Source organism: Vidua macroura, chromosome 1 (assembly GCF_024509145.1).
Source record: "Vidua macroura isolate BioBank_ID:100142 chromosome 1, ASM2450914v1, whole genome shotgun sequence".
Taxonomy (NCBI): Eukaryota; Metazoa; Chordata; class Aves; order Passeriformes; family Viduidae; genus Vidua; species Vidua macroura.
Genome location: NC_071571.1, coordinates 122,411,245 through 122,428,006, shown reverse-complemented (window position 1 = coordinate 122,428,006; position 16,762 = coordinate 122,411,245). Strand labels below are relative to the sequence as shown.

General features: G+C 37.1%; 1 protein-coding gene across 3 annotated transcripts in view; it reads left to right on the top strand.

Annotated features, from left to right (window-relative positions):
- The window catches only part of STAU2 (staufen double-stranded RNA binding protein 2), a 170,798-nt gene that overhangs the window by 105,392 nt on the left and 48,644 nt on the right, over positions 1-16,762 (top strand). For 2 of the 3 annotated variants that reach the window (XM_053995765.1, XM_053995685.1), the window contains exon 13: positions 3,659-3,772. The exons of the other annotated variant lie outside the window; for it this stretch is intronic. In XM_053995765.1, the coding sequence (XP_053851740.1) occupies positions 3,659-3,772 (114 nt within the window). The remainder of the gene's footprint in view (positions 1-3,658; positions 3,773-16,762) is intronic. 3 annotated transcript variants of the gene reach the window in all.

Sequence of the window (16,762 nt, the reverse complement as noted above, 5' to 3'; positions counted from 1 at the left end):
GTAAAATGAATATGCATTTGCATGTCATGTGAATATGGAACATGAAAACATACATGTGTGAGTAAATCCATGGCATTGTGAAAAAATATACTTCTAGAATTTATTTCTGTTCTTTGATATCCAGAATGCCCTTTGTGTTTTACGCACTGAGGTTTTGTGCCCTGCTGTGGAGTGCTGTTTTTGGGATTCTTGAGCTGGCTATACATGATTTATCTCAGGTGTATGTAGTTACCCAGGAGAAAAGCTGGTAGTGCTGTGTGCTTTTCCCAATAAATGAGCAGTCTCATTTAGAATTATTACCAGCATCTTGTTGTGCTGACACCGCTTTGTGCTGTGTAGACAAACCTTGGAGGAGAATTACATGTAAATCACTCATAATAGTCTGAGGCTGGAGTCTTGCATTTTACTCAGAAACTTGCACAACTCTTCCTAGAGATAACTATATTCTGGCCATTGTTTTTTAACCAGATCCTAATTATTTTCCATCAGATCTCTGCTTATATGTTATCTAAATAAAACATTCTGAATTTTAATGAGTGAAATATCATTGCTGTTTAATCCTTAAATGCACTGAGCTAATCTGTGAGTGTGCCTTAATTATAAAAAGTGAAGCTGGGAAATTAGGTCCTGGACACAGAGAGTAATTATTTTCATAACTCTTTTGTTTTTACCTCCATAACATATGGAAAGAGAAAATGACCAGGTGTGGTTAGACCAGAGGCCTTAATGATGGGTTATAGTCCCAGCACTGCCAGTCAGTCCAGTCCAGCTTGGATGAGTCATTTAAAGTCTGTCCACAAAGTGTCCTTACCTGCCTAACAGAGGTATGGTGAGATGGGCTGTAGTTAAGCACTCCTGACTCTTTAAGGCACAGAGGAACTTAGAAACTGGTTATTTTTGTCATCATGAATCTCAACAATGGCTTCATAATCATCATCAGAGCATTTGGCCAGCCTTCAGTCATCACTCCTTGATCACAGATACCGACTCAGGTATTTGCTGTGCTCTCCTTTAAAGGATATGATATTATTTAAAGAGTTTTATAGATGTTCAGATTCTTCCCATACTTAGTAATAATAGCATGGACATACAAACTGAAATATTTGCAACATGCTTCTGGCCAAAACCCAAGAAATATCTGCTGCTGTTTGGGCTATTTGATAATTATTTGACTACTATTATTTCTTTCTGCGTGCCTTATTTGGACATTCTGCTCTAATAGGTAAATAAAAAAGCTCCAAATTTTGGCTCGTAGATCAAATTTGAGGGGGAAAGGAATAATGTAGTTTGAGAATGTAGCAACTGGACTGATAAATAACAAAACAGGATTACTGGGAAATTGCACATACGCATGCCAAATGTAGAAGTCTGAATGTTTCTTCTGGCTGCACAAATCTGTAGACTAGAGAGATTTGATGAAAGGACAAAGTCTTATTTGTTCCTATTTAAATTCCAGTCTTTTGTGTTTTATATGACTATTCATATCATTAATATAGAAAGTGTTTCTTTTGGTTCAGCTGAAGAGCTTCAACAGAGCAAGAGATAATTAGAAAACTGTTGTCTGAGAAATTACAAAATAATGGCCTTGATACATTGAGATGAGGCCAAAAGTGCATAATGAAATCCCTTTGGGGAAGTTAAGCCTATAGAGATACCAAAATTCTGACTTTATTGCAATTTCAGTGTGGGATTCTAAAGGGGATGTGAGTCAAACCTGCTATTGCAGATAGTAGTGTCTTGAAATACTAATAGTTTTTTCCTCTGGCTATTTCCCGTTCTTTCAGCTTGTTAGTCATTCTTTATTCCAGTGGACACTAGTGAATTGTATACTCATATTATTCTGATGAAAACTTAACCAACAAACATGCTGTACAGTTCAGAAAGTGCCATTTTCCCATTTCTACATATATGCTTTTCTTGGTCATCAGATTTTACCCCTTTTGCAATGTCATATTTGCAGCACAGAACCATCCTCTTGATCTTTGCTGCCCCATTTCTCACATTGCATTCTCACAACACATACTCAGCAGAAAATCTACTTTGCAACTAGTTGTGGAAGCTTGATAAGCCTTTGTCATAACAGTAGTCCCTGACATTTAAAGGACTTCAGTTTATATTTGTCAGCCAAATTTCATACCTTCATACCTCTTTCAATTAATCAAAGTTAAACCATTGTATATGTGAAGGGGCCTCTTGTGGTTTCTAAGTAAGTAGTATGGCTTTTCTGGCAGAGAGCCACAAGCAATTTAGTAGGCTCATACTGTGGGAGTTGAGAGGAAGAGAGACAGGAATAATCCAGAAAGCTTTAAGAAGGGCTGAATGAAGTCAGTACTTCTATACACAGTACAAACTTTCGCATTCTGTATCTCACTTTTGGCCACAGCAAAACTGTTTTGGTGTGTTGTCAATAAAGTAATTCTGAAACATAGCACCAACATGGTTTTCTTTTTACTCAACCAGTTTTGCACTGGTTTTACTTCAGTTAAAGTATTCCCAATTTGCACCTGTGGCAGAGAAGAGTTAGGCACAAGGGATTTAATACACGGTTTACAATTGTCATATTGTCACTAAACTGTTTCCACAGGAATAAACCTGATGTAGTTCCTAACTGTCTTTAGAAACAGCAAGATTTATTTTGGAGCCTAAAAGTCAGGATGAGGCTTTACCATGCACCTTTTGCCTGAGAGCTATACAGCTGTAAATAGATACTAACATAAAAGGTCTGTCTCCAGCAGAGCTGATCTCTCTTTCCAGTTCTGACAGGGGTCACATAGTCAATGTAAATTACCACCATAAACTAAAGTCCACCTCTCCTGTAGAACAATGTGCTTGATCTGCCTGTCTAGAAGTCAGGAGCTATGCAGAGAACTGTAATATTTCAACAATTCAGCATGAGTGGCAACCTGTTCTTAAAAATGAAATACTAGCTACATTTAATTTCATTTTGTTTCACCATGTTAAAATCCATCCTTTTTTTAGGGGATTTAAAAACCATCTGAAGGGAACCTGAAGACAAAGAGAATAATTCAAGTAGAAGCACTATCTTTCTCTGTATTTCATGCAAGTTCAGGTTCAACATGCACATCTTGATGCCCACAGGGAATGAGTTACATTTAGAAAAGGATAGTCTAGACACCTCAAGAAGAATGTGATTTCTCCATTTTATCTGTCATTTTGATTTAATTGAAATATGTGTCATAATAGTAATGTCAAAAGCGTTAGTGGATTTTACTAGAAATGAAATTAAAATTAAAAAAATTTAAACTATTATTGGCAAGTTTTTCGAGGTTGTAATGATTTACTTGAGTGTTTTATAACTAAGCTACAATATGCTGTTAAGAATGACATGTAGGGTGGAAACTTTAACTTGAAGCTAGTTTCTCATATAGATACAGCATCTTGAATTCAGTCTGAAAGATGTCAGAATATGAAGAACTCAGCACTTCAAAAATTACGCAACAGGCATGGAAAATTGGGCCCCAGTTCAGCATGTGACTATCTAGACTATTTTACACACTCTTTTTTTGATATTAAAGATGAATTCAATGTAAATGTCTGGAATTCTTCTTACAAGCTTGTTGAAAAGGGACAGTATTTTAGCATGACTCCCTTGTGCAAACGTGGTGTTTAGCAGATTACGTATGTTATTCTGTTATAGGTACACTACAGTGATAGACAAAATGGCAAAGAGTGTTTGACCTGTTTGACACTGTCTCCTGTGCAGATGACTTTCCAAGGTATCGGAAGCTCCATTGAAGCCAGCCATGACCAGGTATAATGCCTTCACCCCACACTCTTGTGATTTTGTTAATATCTGGTAAGGCCAGAATGTCAGCGTTAGTAAATTTAAAATTTCGACACATCTTGTGCTTTTTGTATGGCATGTTCTTGTCACAGGGATTTGCCTCTCTTGCCTTACTAAAATCCTTATTAGATCTAAAGAGTGAAATGAAAAGGAGACAGAACTATATTGCCTTTTACATATTTTTAAGATATATTAGGAAAGCCTGAAGAGCTTGCTTTGGTTTTAAAGTCAGATGTAAGGTTTCTGCAAAGGTTTTATTTGCTTTTATGTGTGTATCAGGTCTTGTCTATCCTATTTTTGTTAGAAGATTAAGAGTAGTTGGAAAAGCAGAGATGAAGCCATCATCTCCAGCCATCATCTGTCACACTAAACTGGCATTTGAGAGGAGAAAGGCATTTTTAATCAGACTGTGTAAAACTCTCATTTTGTTTGGCTGTTGCTAAAACATTTAATTTAAACTTCTGGCAAAAAGCCAGAAGAAAAAAAAAGTCTCAATGTTAATCATTTATCACCCTGTTGCTTCAGATGGGAACTGAGGGGGACTTCCATTCTTGTTGTCTTGTCCTCCAACACTCATACGTATAAAAGCAAGACAAGACTTTGATACTCTGAAAGTATTAAAAGCAAAACGGAAACAAGCAGAAGAAAACATTAAACCAAGCCTTGCACCTTTCATATCTTCAGTAGATTAGAAAAATTGCCATGTTTACTTGCCTTTGCAGGTTATCTTTAAATGGTACTGTGTTCACATTTGCTGTACATTTTATCAGACTCTATGCAAGATTCTCTAAGAAAAAAAAAAAAGGAAAGCTGCCTTAAGAATTAGCAGAATTAGTTACTTTTGGGGAAAAGTTTCAGACACTCTTAGCCATGTTTTTGCTTGGTGGGTTTTTTATTGAAAGTTCCTAAGTTAGTTGTTAACATAAACTAAGGCCATTAGTTATTTACATGGTAACATGAGGATACTTCGTGCCCTTAAGTGTTTGGTGTTTTACAGTAATGGAGAGCTGTGGTAAGTCAGACCATACTTTGACATTCACTTCTCATTTCATCCAGCAACTTGTTTATGCTGCTCTAAAGCTGTTCCATTTTTCTTTCAGTACGGATAGGCTTTTAAAATATCGTTATAACACAAGTATGATATTTAGACATTTCAATGAATTTAAGGTGGTCCCTGTCAATTTGGTAACAAGTACATTCTGGGCTACCAGCCAGCTTGGCCTTTGTCTTAGCATTTATTTAGGCTAGAGTATGATATGTAAACAGAAAAAAGACTCTGTAAGCAAAAAGCACATTTAAGCCATCTGAATAATTATATATTTAAGACCTCTAAATGAAAATGTTGTATTGAGCCTGCAAAATCAAGCACCCAGAAATTAGGAAATTCCAAATTATGTGCAGCATTAGTTTCATCCCAAATGTACCCATTCTATGGTCCAAACAGGATATTCTTCCGAGAAGAAAAAAAATTGCATAAAATCACATAGATAAAAATTGTAACATAGCACATTCACAAATAGGTAGAATTAAGTTTACTTGGGCCATTATGTAGCTGGAATTTCCTCATCTTGTTTCAATTTGAAGTTTAAAAAATGTTCATAATTGGTTTTAGTTGTGTAATTTTCCACAGGGTTCTTAAAATGGAAAGATAAATGTTTTGTTATTGCATGGTGGGGTGGTTGTTGTGTTACTGAACCCACATCACTTGTGCAAAGATTTCATCTGAGCCAAGAGCAAAAGAAAATAATAATCTGAAAGCCAAATGCCAACCAGTGTCTCACAAAATAGATCCATTCACTGGACAGGATGCACAAATTTCTTCTCACGCTGTTCTTAACTGTCAAAGGAATTTCATTTTCTGGGGAAGAGGGATGCTATTGACAGGTTGTGTTTGATAAGGGGGTAGCACAGCTAGATTAAAGTATCATTTTCTATCACCTGAATACAAAGAGAAAAAATTAATCATTAGCAAGTCAAGGCACTGGAATTAATAAATTAATGACAAAATTAGGGCTATTAATGGACTAACTAAAAGAAAATTTCCCTTTTCTCTGTTGTTCCTGTGTGCTTGGTATTTTTTCCTTTTTTCCTACAATGTTACTCACAGAAAGTTATTCTTCTTTTAAAAATAGGAGACAGAAATGCTGCACCTTTGTCAAACTGAACTTCATATTTAAGGGTCAAATTAAATAAGTGCAAGATAACTGTGTGCTAAAAACCTTGAACTTTAGAAATTCTTCTTTAACTTTTGTAATCTGTTACTTTTAAATCATGTCTGTGGTACTTTATGGCTATTAGGATGGGCTAATCACTTGGAAGCCTGTGATTTCAGTGGAGGGATGGTGATTTCTGCCTCAGTAGTGAGGCCTGGCATAGTTTGACATCAGGAACTGTCAGCTTCTGTGCTTGTGAAGATAATTTTTCTCACATTTGTTTTAAAATATTGATTCTATAATTTCTAGAGGTTTTTTATGGAACACTTTAGGAATGAGACTCTGGAATATTTTGGTGGAAAAGGGGTGAAAAGTATTGTGTGAGAGTATCTAATAAAAAAGCTATATACAGGTTTGTCACTATACTGTGGCAGAAGAACCATGATACTGCGGTACATGGCAGTTGATAAAAAAAATAGAAATTAAAAGGAAAAAAAAAAAAGAAAACTATGTTGCCAATGACATCTCCAGCACTATAGAATAGCTTTTAGATTGGACTTGTCTTTTGCAATGTGTCTCCCTACTCATATCCAGTGGGAGATTTGTTACCCAGCAGATACCAAAGTGGTTACAATCCTACATAAGTACATTATCTGGTTGTTTCAAATATGTCAAGACTTGACACTGCAGTTTTTCAAGTCTCTTGCTCTTTTCCTGTACTCTGTAGGGAGTTTTCATTCTTTAGATTGGTTTAGCTTGTGATTTTAATGAGTTCAAATATTTTCCCTACATACTTCATCTGAGCAATTTCAGATTAATGTAAACATACCATAGTGGTACACTAATTAGTGTGTATTTCGAATGTCTGATTGACAAGCCATATCTCATTTGGTCATGAAGCAGTATTGTGGAAGCAATTGCTGATCTTTGATATTTCTTTTGACAAAAAGAAAAAACGGGGAACATTCCTAAAGCACCACTGGAGTCTATCCTGCCACATGTTTTGCTAGGTTTTGCATTCAGGTATGCCAACCTCTTTTATAAAAATTTAATGGGGTTCACAATTTTTTTTTTTTCCTAAATGATTTCCTTCTATTTTTTCTGTTTCTCGTTACCTGACTATAACTCTAAAATTTTCTTTCCTTAACGGTAACTATCCTTTGGAAATATTTTTTCAGTAAAATTTAGTTACAAGTAGCTATTACTTAAAATGGTCACCACTTTCTATTGATTTTCTCAATAAAAGCTGAATTTTTCCTTAATGGTAGTAAAGCCTGGCATTTTTTACATTGCTGTGGGAATAGTGACAACCTATTCTCAGGGCTTATGATGGACTTCAGGCATATATTGTAAAGCTGGGGAATGAATTGAAAGTCAAAGTAACAGAAGGAAGTCCAGATAGTTTTTTATTTGTGTCACTGAGAAAATTAAAGATATGAAAAGTAGGAGACAGAAAAGGGAAAAATTCATAGATAGGAGGCTATATGAGCAAAAATAGTTGGAATGAAGCAGAAAGCTAAGAAAGTGCAGGGAAATGAGGCAGTGAATGTCTGAAGGCCACAGAAGAGTAATAAAGTTAGAGCTAAGCAGAAGGGGTGGTCAAAAACCCCACCAAAAAAAGACATCTGCACTGCCACATCTCAGAGTACTGAAATTAAAAGGAAAGTACTGAAACCTGAATTTCTTGTTACTGCTACAAATAAATATCTTCCAGTTTTAGTGAACTGCGACACATGAAGAGTTCTTTGAATTCTTGAGTGCAGTCACACTAAGAACTGTAAGTTAGAAGTCGTAATGCTAGCAATTGTAGGAAATGGAGATTTGTTTTCCCTGGAGGACTCTAGTCAATACCTTAAAGTTGTTACAAATACACTCAACAAATATCACTGGATTCACTATAATGGTAGCTAGGTTAAATTTGATGCCCTATGTCAAACAAGACAGCCTGTGACATATTTTCAATCTTAGAAGTTATATACTTCTGCTATGCCTTGAACAAGCCAATGTCAAACTCAGCTTCCATGTTTACATGTATATTTTAGAAACTTGCCATGTTACCATCTTTAGTGGCTTTATAATAATTGTTTTTCTGAATGTTACTGCTCTGAGTGATTGAGTGCTTTGGGGTATCACACTCCTGTGGTTGTCATAGCTGTGAAAGAATAAACATCTTGGGTGCATTCTTAAGGCTTGCTGAACAGCAGGCAAATTGAAAGTATGAACATTCATTTTAAAATAAAATTACTTAAAAGTCAGTGCTAGTGATGAGAAAGAACAGCTTGGGCCCATTTTGAGATTCAGAATGCTTGCATGGAGTACTCTGCCTGAACAAGTGAATTTTTAACTCCAAGTAACTTAATGTTTATTGAGGAGTGACCAGTTCTCTACTTGAATTTCAGGAGGCAGATCAAAGAGCAGTCCATTGTCTTAAAGTCTCATTGCTTTAATATTTTTTGATGATTTTGGAGGTTTTAACCATATGCATGTTTTTTTGGAGCTGGCAATACTGTAGATTTGTTTATTACTGAGTTCAGCTGTTTACTTCACCTAATTGTGCTGTTAAAGTGATATTAATGAACATTTTATGCCTATATTTTTATTCCTTGCTTTCTTAATGTTATCCATTATATTTATGTTGTATATTAGACTGTAGCTTTAGAGCTCTTCTGCACTTTGCAATGCACAGAATTTATTTTTAAATACTTTTATTTTACAGGAAGATACCAAACTTTCAATGTTATATTTAATCTACCACTAATAACACTTTTATTTTCAAGTATAAAAATAACTGGAAAGAGAATGAGCAGGGGCAGAAATTGTAGAAGTGGAAGAGCTACTGATAAGATAGACTTTATCAGAGAGCCCAATGTGGAGATGATGTCCTGAAAGGAAGATGCCACACTCAGCAGTTTCAGAAATCACTGATGAAAACTTGGCAGACAGCAGTGGCGAGCAAACTGAAATATGCTCTGTATCTAACCATCATAGCTGGCCTGCAAACAAGCATTTCTGGACAGGGTTAACAGAGACTGGAGATGCCCAGATGTGAGCATCTCCTGGTGGCATTTGAATACAGGACAGGCAGGAGTAGTTCTCAAGGAGCAAAAGAGAGGGGTGACAGGCTCAAGGGAAGGCGCTTGGAACATTAAGTTTTGAAAAGAAGCTCCACATCGCTGTTATGGTCTCAGAATTGCTTGCAGATCATGCTCAGGCAGCAGCATCTAGGGAATTTACAAAAGCCAAAATAACTAAAGGTGTAGTCACTGAGTATGCAGAGGAAAAGAATTTGTCCAGTGCTGTAACCAGAAAAGATAAATGGGACTGTGTTTTTTGTTAAGATACCTTTCCAGGTCAGAAAACCAGATGATTTACTGGACACTACATAAATTACCAATTAATTTATTTTTTTTTTTAAATGAGAAGTCAGTATTTTCTAGATGTTGAGATTTACTTCACAGTGGGTTTTTATGTCCTGGACATGGTCAAAAAATGTCAAGGTTTCCTTTAAAAATACATGTATCCTTTTTTTGTCTTTTTTTTTTTTCCCTTAGGTGATGTTATATGCTTCATTTGTCAGCTTATATCTACTTTACTTATTGTAAATGCAGTTATCATTTCTTCAGGGTGTCTTCTTCAGTAAAATGATAAAACTTCAGTTTTAATAAGTAAAAATTTTCTAGCAGTTTTCCCAAAGTTTGGCAATTCCATTACAGCCCCTTCATCATCAGCACTTTTTCCTGATCTTATGAAAACATCTCACACAACTAGGTCTCCTTCTCCTTCAAGGGGGGGTTGTCAGCATGACCACAGCTGAGTGCCCGATGCTCCAAAAGAACCAGTTCATGTAGGACAGAAATTTAAACTACTTTTGATATATAGCACTTTGTTTCACTTTTCTGTTCTGTCTCTTAGGTTGATGCTGCAGTAAGGAGTCATCCCATCAGGTTTTAGTTAGGCTCACTGGATTGTTGTCTGCTATTTGATATTTTTCCTCATCTGTTGTGCTCCACACGACTGTGTGTGGAAGTACTGGTACATTCTCTCCGTATTCTTCATCTTCTGTTTCACATTATGTCAGTCTGGATGTACGTGACAGAACATTTGCTTTTCCCTGGCAGCTGCTAAAGTTTTCCTTGATGAGCCCAAGATCAAATGCTTGTATTTGCTCAGGAAGTGTAATCTTTAATTTTCAAAAAGTGGGTTACTAATTAACTGCTGAATGGGAAAAAAATGCAGACCAAGGCAAGCCTATCTCCTTGCCAGACTTTTTCAGTCCTCTCATTCAGGGTTTCCTGAGTAGATTCCCAATGTGACTGCTTCTTGCTGAAGATGCATAATAGGATTTTTCAGTGCTCTGTGTATGCATGTTTGTTTACACAGCAATGTCAGCAGGGTATGAAATGCTTCTGTTGCAGTCTCTGCCTATCTTACATGCTTGGCACGTAGCTCATAACTAATGACAAACAAAGACCATGTATGTTTTTGGGACTGTTGGAAAAAGAGAACAAAGGTGAACTATCCTCCTGACTGCTATTGGTGAGTTTTCACAAGTATGGTAGAGGTTCACAGGATCACACAATGGTTGAGGTGGGAAGGGACCTCTGGCAGTCACCTAGTCCAAGGCCCCTGCTCAAGCAAGGCCACCTAGAGCAGGCTGCCCAGGCCATGTCGAGGCAGCTTTTGAGTATCTTCAAGGTGAGACACTCTGCCCTGGTTGTTCTTTCTCATTTACTTTATCTCCAGTCCTGGCTGCTTCCTAAACTGCTGAGCTAGGTGTAAACAAGCTCATTGAGTTGAACTGATCCAGTGGGGCTCAGATGAATGCCAGTGCTGAAACAAGGGTGACATCAGGATTGCCCACCGAAGAGGAGAGGAGAAGGAACCATCCCTTTCCACAGCAGCATGCTGTTGGCTCAGCTTACCCACCTTGTAAAATGACTTTTAAAGGGGATGAGGCAAAAATTAACTGTACAGAGAAGTTAATTTCTTGTAGAAATGTTTGTCTTTAGTACCCTTAAAGCTGTTCACTGTGCAGTAGCATGACCTGGCACAAATAGGAGATCAGGAATGGCACATGGAGGGAGGAAGAGCAGGGCTGTACCTGACCTGCAGAAGTTTAGCTGTTTTGGAACTGCACCCTTAGTAGTTGCTTGCATTAAAATACCTTAGCAAGCTTTCAGTGCACTGTAACATGTGGAAGTGGCAAGAAAGGCATTAACAACATAAAATGAGCCAACCTTCCATGGACCACAGACCAGCTGTTCGCTATCCTAAGTTTGCAATCTGTTTCTGGTTTGGTTGTTTTGCAGTTACTTAAGGCTCAGTTGGACAATGGTGGAATGTAAAAATCTTGAATTTTCTTGCTGCTGTGTCTGTTAGGAAAGGGAAGAAGCTTAAAAGGGAAAGGTATTGGAGAAGTTTGGAAAAGCTAAAAATGTCAGTTTACTGCCTTGTCACGCTTCAGCAGGAGATTCAGCCCACTTGTATTATCAAGAAATCTAACAGATCTTTCCCTGTCAGGGAAAAACACGGGGAAGACAACAGAGGTAGGTTCTTCTCCTACTCAACAGCTAAAAATGGATAGGCATACACCTACTGGACAAAAGTTAGTAACAGAGATGGAGGCAAAAATCAAGTGGAAGGAGACCCACCCCCAAGTAGCTTGTCTTGCAGTTGGGTTTGAAAAAGATCTAGGTTTTTCATTTAAACCCCTGACAGGCAGCATTTTAATTTTAATAATTTTGTCCATTTTAATTTCTAGCATTGGTAAAACCTTTCAAAGTTATGAATTAAAACTAACACTCAGTCAAAGCCCAGCTTTTGTAGACGCCTCAATTTTAGACATTAGCAATATATATGCTGAAATTTGTTGCCCACCCAGTGCTAGCTAGTGTTGTTCTGTGGCATTTTCCACACACTACTCAAAGTAATGCTATGTCTGTTTGGTGATTTGTGTTTAATCACTTGTCATTCAGTGAAGTTGCTTAACACCCTAATTATATAATTGGCATTTCAAGTTACATTTCCTTAACCATTCTACAAGACAAAATAATGATTTGCACATGTGGCATCTGAAGAACTGTGCTTTTGCCAAAATTCTGTTTGCCACCTAATTTTTCTACTTCTCTTGAAATAATATCCCACGGCTGGCATTATGCATGCATCTAGCACAAATGAAATTTCATCGTTTCTGGTTTGCACAATCATTGTACAACCCCTTGATCTACACAGTACAAGCAGAAACTAAATATGACATCCGACATCCCTTCATTTCAAGGATTCATTTCACGAAGCCAGAATCTCATAATAAATGCTCTGACAATAGACTTGAGGGGAAATAAATGAGGTCAGGAATCATGAGTAATTAGTAACTAGTAACAGGTAATTTTGTAAGTATGAGCACGAGAAAGTTGTGGAGCAATGTTGAGGAGCACTATGATTAAACTCTGTTCCTAGACATCCGTGCTTTCTTCCTTGGAAGTTTTTTTAAATACCCCATCAAAAAAGAGCTGAAGACTTACCCTGGCTTGATGACTAATGGTTTACCTGAGAAAATTACTTCACTTCTCTTTTTTACATGCTTGTATTTGATGCCATGATGGAAAGTGTCAGATATCTCAAGGGAAAAAGGTGTTTATGCTCTTTCCTATAGCTCATTTAGCATAAAATCCAAGTTCTTCTGTCTGCTTCCAAACTCATTACCTGTACAGGTTTTTTGTAGTCACATTGGGTTTCTAAGATCATTGAGTTAGAACATCCCACTGTTTGAGACAGAAAGGAGTCAACAACCAACCTTCTCTTCAAAGCATCAAATGTGCAATGTCCTTACTAGATACAGGAGTTTCTGTATCCCCAGAAGCTCTGTATGTACTTGTGCCCTCCATTTCATAGCCCTTACAGACTGCCTTTATTCCAATACTAATGCTTCATTCCAGCAAGATCCTTCACATATGCTAAATGTAAGACTGCTTCCAAGTAATTCGCTCTCTCAGGGATCCAGGACTTGAGATAATAAACACTAGAATGGAGGTATCAAGCAAAACCAAAGCAGTGAACTCTTAAGTTAAACTTTAAATTTTATCAGTATTTCTTCATATTCATTCTTTTTCTTTCCCATCATTAGAGAGACTGTGAGACCCAGTTTTCCACAGATCCTTACGGCTGTACAAATAATTGATTTTACAGTCCAAAATCTCCTCTCTCATCCTTTATCCCCTCAAAAGAACCCCACCAGTTCAAATTGGTCCAAAATAAAGAAAAAAATGCTTCTAGCCAAAAAAAATAATTAATTTTGTACTTGGGCATTTGTAGTGAAACGAAGAAAATGGCTGAGATTTACAAAACTGGTGGGAAAGATGATGAACTATTTTACCAATAAGCTCAGGGGCTCACACTCTCACGCAAGATGCAAAAGATGTAAGTTTTAGTCTGTGCTTGTCCCCACAGGACCATGAACCCTCTTTAGGAACCCTTCTTATGCAACAGAGAGTCACAGCTGGGCAGCCCCAGGAGCACAAAGTGGTAACCACAGAGCAGTCCTGTTTTTGACTCAATGAACAGTTTGCTCAATAGAGCTGCATGAGCAGAAAAGTTTGGTGGAATTCTCATTTGATATTAACCCCTTTGATCTGAATAATGAAAAGAATGATTCTTACCCTCCTGGGAATTAAAGAGACTTAAGCTATGATTTTTCACAGTCCAATATTTACCATCAAGTCAATACTGGACTTGATGGTCAATACTTCTTCCCCTTCAGTTTTCACCACAAGTGGACAAAGCTAAAGAAACTATAGCAGATAACTCCTAATTTCTAAAGGTATTTACAGTTTAAAATGCAGAATACCCATCCTGAGTCTGGGAGCATATTTGGCCGAAGCAAAACTGCTCTTTCCAAGGTATTTCCAATGTTTCCTGGCGGAATATGCTTGCTCTGCTCTACAGCCAACCCCATCCCTGCCTCGGGTAGGTATCCAGGTGGTGGCGGCATTGTTCAAACCTCCAGCCATGTGCTCCTCTGGGTGGAAGTTGCCACATAGACCCGGAGCTGAGACTGCCAGGTCAGGCTATGAAGGCAATTTAAGGCAGTAGGACGTGTTGAGAAGAAGTCACTGTGTTCCCCAGCAGTACCTGGAAAGTCTTTGTCTTCCTGCCTTGTGTATTTCTTCTAAGCATAACCTGCAGACAAAACAAGATCTTTCTTTCCTCAGCATGCAGCTCTTCAGCTGTCTGTAAAAGAGCTTTACATGTGTTTCAGGATATTTAAAACTTGGTTGCATGGCATGGATTCATAAAGGACATTTTGGCAGCTGCTGTTGCTGAATCTCTTGTATTGGCTGTAGATAAAGTAAGGCAAGTGCCAAAGCCTCGAGTCTCTTATGCTGATAGCAGTGGAGCTCTGAGCAGTCCCTGTACCCACCACATCTCAGTCACTTAGATAAAAATAACACCTTTTGCTGATACTGGTTACAAGGCTTATCCCACAAATGGAAAGACTTTAGATGGTTTGTGAGGTCATAGAATGCCTGTTTAGACATTTCTTCGAAACACTGGGCTGTTCTGGGCTGTTCAGCAAGTCAGTCTTATTTCATACTCCCTCCTAAATAGTTTCTGCTTCAACGTTGTTTTGAATAATTGGGGTAGTTTTTTCTAGCACAGCATGCTGAATGAAATTATGAATTGAGGAGATTTTTACGTTGTCGTGTTTGATTCAATACTCCATTGTCACTTATGTGAAGTGGTATAATAATACACTATCAGTCATTTAATGGGGAGCTGGGCATACATGAACCTTTGTGCCTATGAGTGGGGCTTCCCAGGGTGCCTCAGTTCATCAGTGCAGATAATACTGCAGAACCTGGGGCTTGATTTTGGAATGCCACAAAACAGGATCATTCTTCCAAATTAAATAAAAAGTAAAGGCTCAGTGTATAGAACTTTTTCTTCTTTTTTTTTTTTTTTTTTTTTTGGGTCATCATGGTCCATGAGAAAAACAGTAGGAAAAAGAAAGGGCAAAGGAGTGTTTGCCATAATTTTATAAGCTGCAAAATAATTAAGCAAGAAGATGTGGGTTTGAGAGGGAGTTAAGGAAATTAAAAGGAGGCATCAAACATTGGCTTGATCCAGAAGTGCTTAAAATCCCATTTGCCCTTACAGAATGAAAATACTAGCGAGGAAGTCTGACATGCTGGCAAAGACACAATTTAGACATGTCAAACTACTTTAAGATAATTTGAAAGTTTCTTGGCCCTCATTTAAATAAACTGAATCTTGAGTTTTTTGGAACTCTCCTGATAAGTAACACTTAAAACCCTTTTGATCAAATACCCTTTCTCAGGCAATTACATGTTCTTAATTTAGAGGCCAGTTCAAAAGATGTCTTGTTACCTTCATTTAACAAAGGTCCAAGTGCTGCAGTTTTCTGATCCTTTTAAAAAAGGCAAACAAGGAGAGTTTGCACAATAAAAGTTCTTTTTTATTCTCAAATTAATTATTTTGAAATATCTCACAGATTACATCAGTTTCTTCCTTGCATTCATGTTGCAAGATGGTGAGTATTGTATATTATTAGTGATGCATTAAATTAGTTGTTTACATTATAAAATCTAAACATATTAGAATCTTTTGTGTTTGTCTTCAAAGATTCCTATTCTAATAAAGCTTTCTGAAACAAGTAAGGTTGTCTTTTTTGTTTAGTTTATGCATCAGTGGAGAACCTAAAGATTTGTAGCCTCTAGCCGTCCCTGTCTGTGTTTAGTAGAGTGTAAGGAAATTGTGTTTTGGACAATATATATTATTTTTTCATATAAAAGGGAAAGTTATATTTTAAATAAATTATTTTGCATTTAGAAAAGGTAACACCTGAGACAAATGTAAATGGAAAGAGTCAAAGTTTGTATTCTTCTCTCAAAGAATTTGTTTTGCTGCAACTTTTAATCGGAATAAAAGAAGTATGTATATAGTCCTGAAAAATAAAGCTCTTGGCTGAATCCTCCCTATTTTTGATGGCTTTGTTCACTCTTCAGGTCAAAGTGTTTCTGAGTGTTAAGTGATACAAGACAACATTCAGCAAAGAACAGTAGTTGGGATTTTAAAGAAATGTTGCTGTTCGGACTCTCAGTTTTGCTCTATGACAAATGTTTTAACAGACTTGTAATGAAATATGAAAAAGAAAATCAAAACCTGATAGCTTTAATATGTCTAGAGCTGCTTGGTGAAAGCAACTTTCACTTTTGAGGAAGTTCATGACTGAAGTTTTAGAAGCAAAGCAGCTTCTCAGAGAGTCAGCAGAGCAGCGTGGCAGTGGGTCCACACTTACCCCTTGACACAATCCTTTCCAGTGCAATATGTCTTAGTTCTTCATCTAGAGAAATGACTGCTCTAAGATATATATACACTTACATATATACACTTTGACTTTTTAGGTCATATTGGTCATACGGCATCTGCCTTATGAATCTGTGTTTTAATATGTTTAGACATACATCTTCCTATCCTAACAGTGTTGGCAAGTCATGAGTAAACAGCAGGGTTTTATTTACCTGTCAAAGCCCCAAATAACTTGCATTAAGCCAATGACCAAATAAAATGTCACAGTTATACTTTATATCATCTGGAAGGAAAAGTAGCAAGCTAAGTGTTAACTCCAGAATCAGATTATTTTCTGTGTACAAGATATGCCTTTTAGAATAACATGCCAAGAGCGCTTCATATCTCAATAGCCTCCAGAACATACAGCAATATAACAAGCACTGGGTTTAGTAAAACTTGGGAAATGTGACAAAATAAGCAGTGCAGTGAAGAGAAC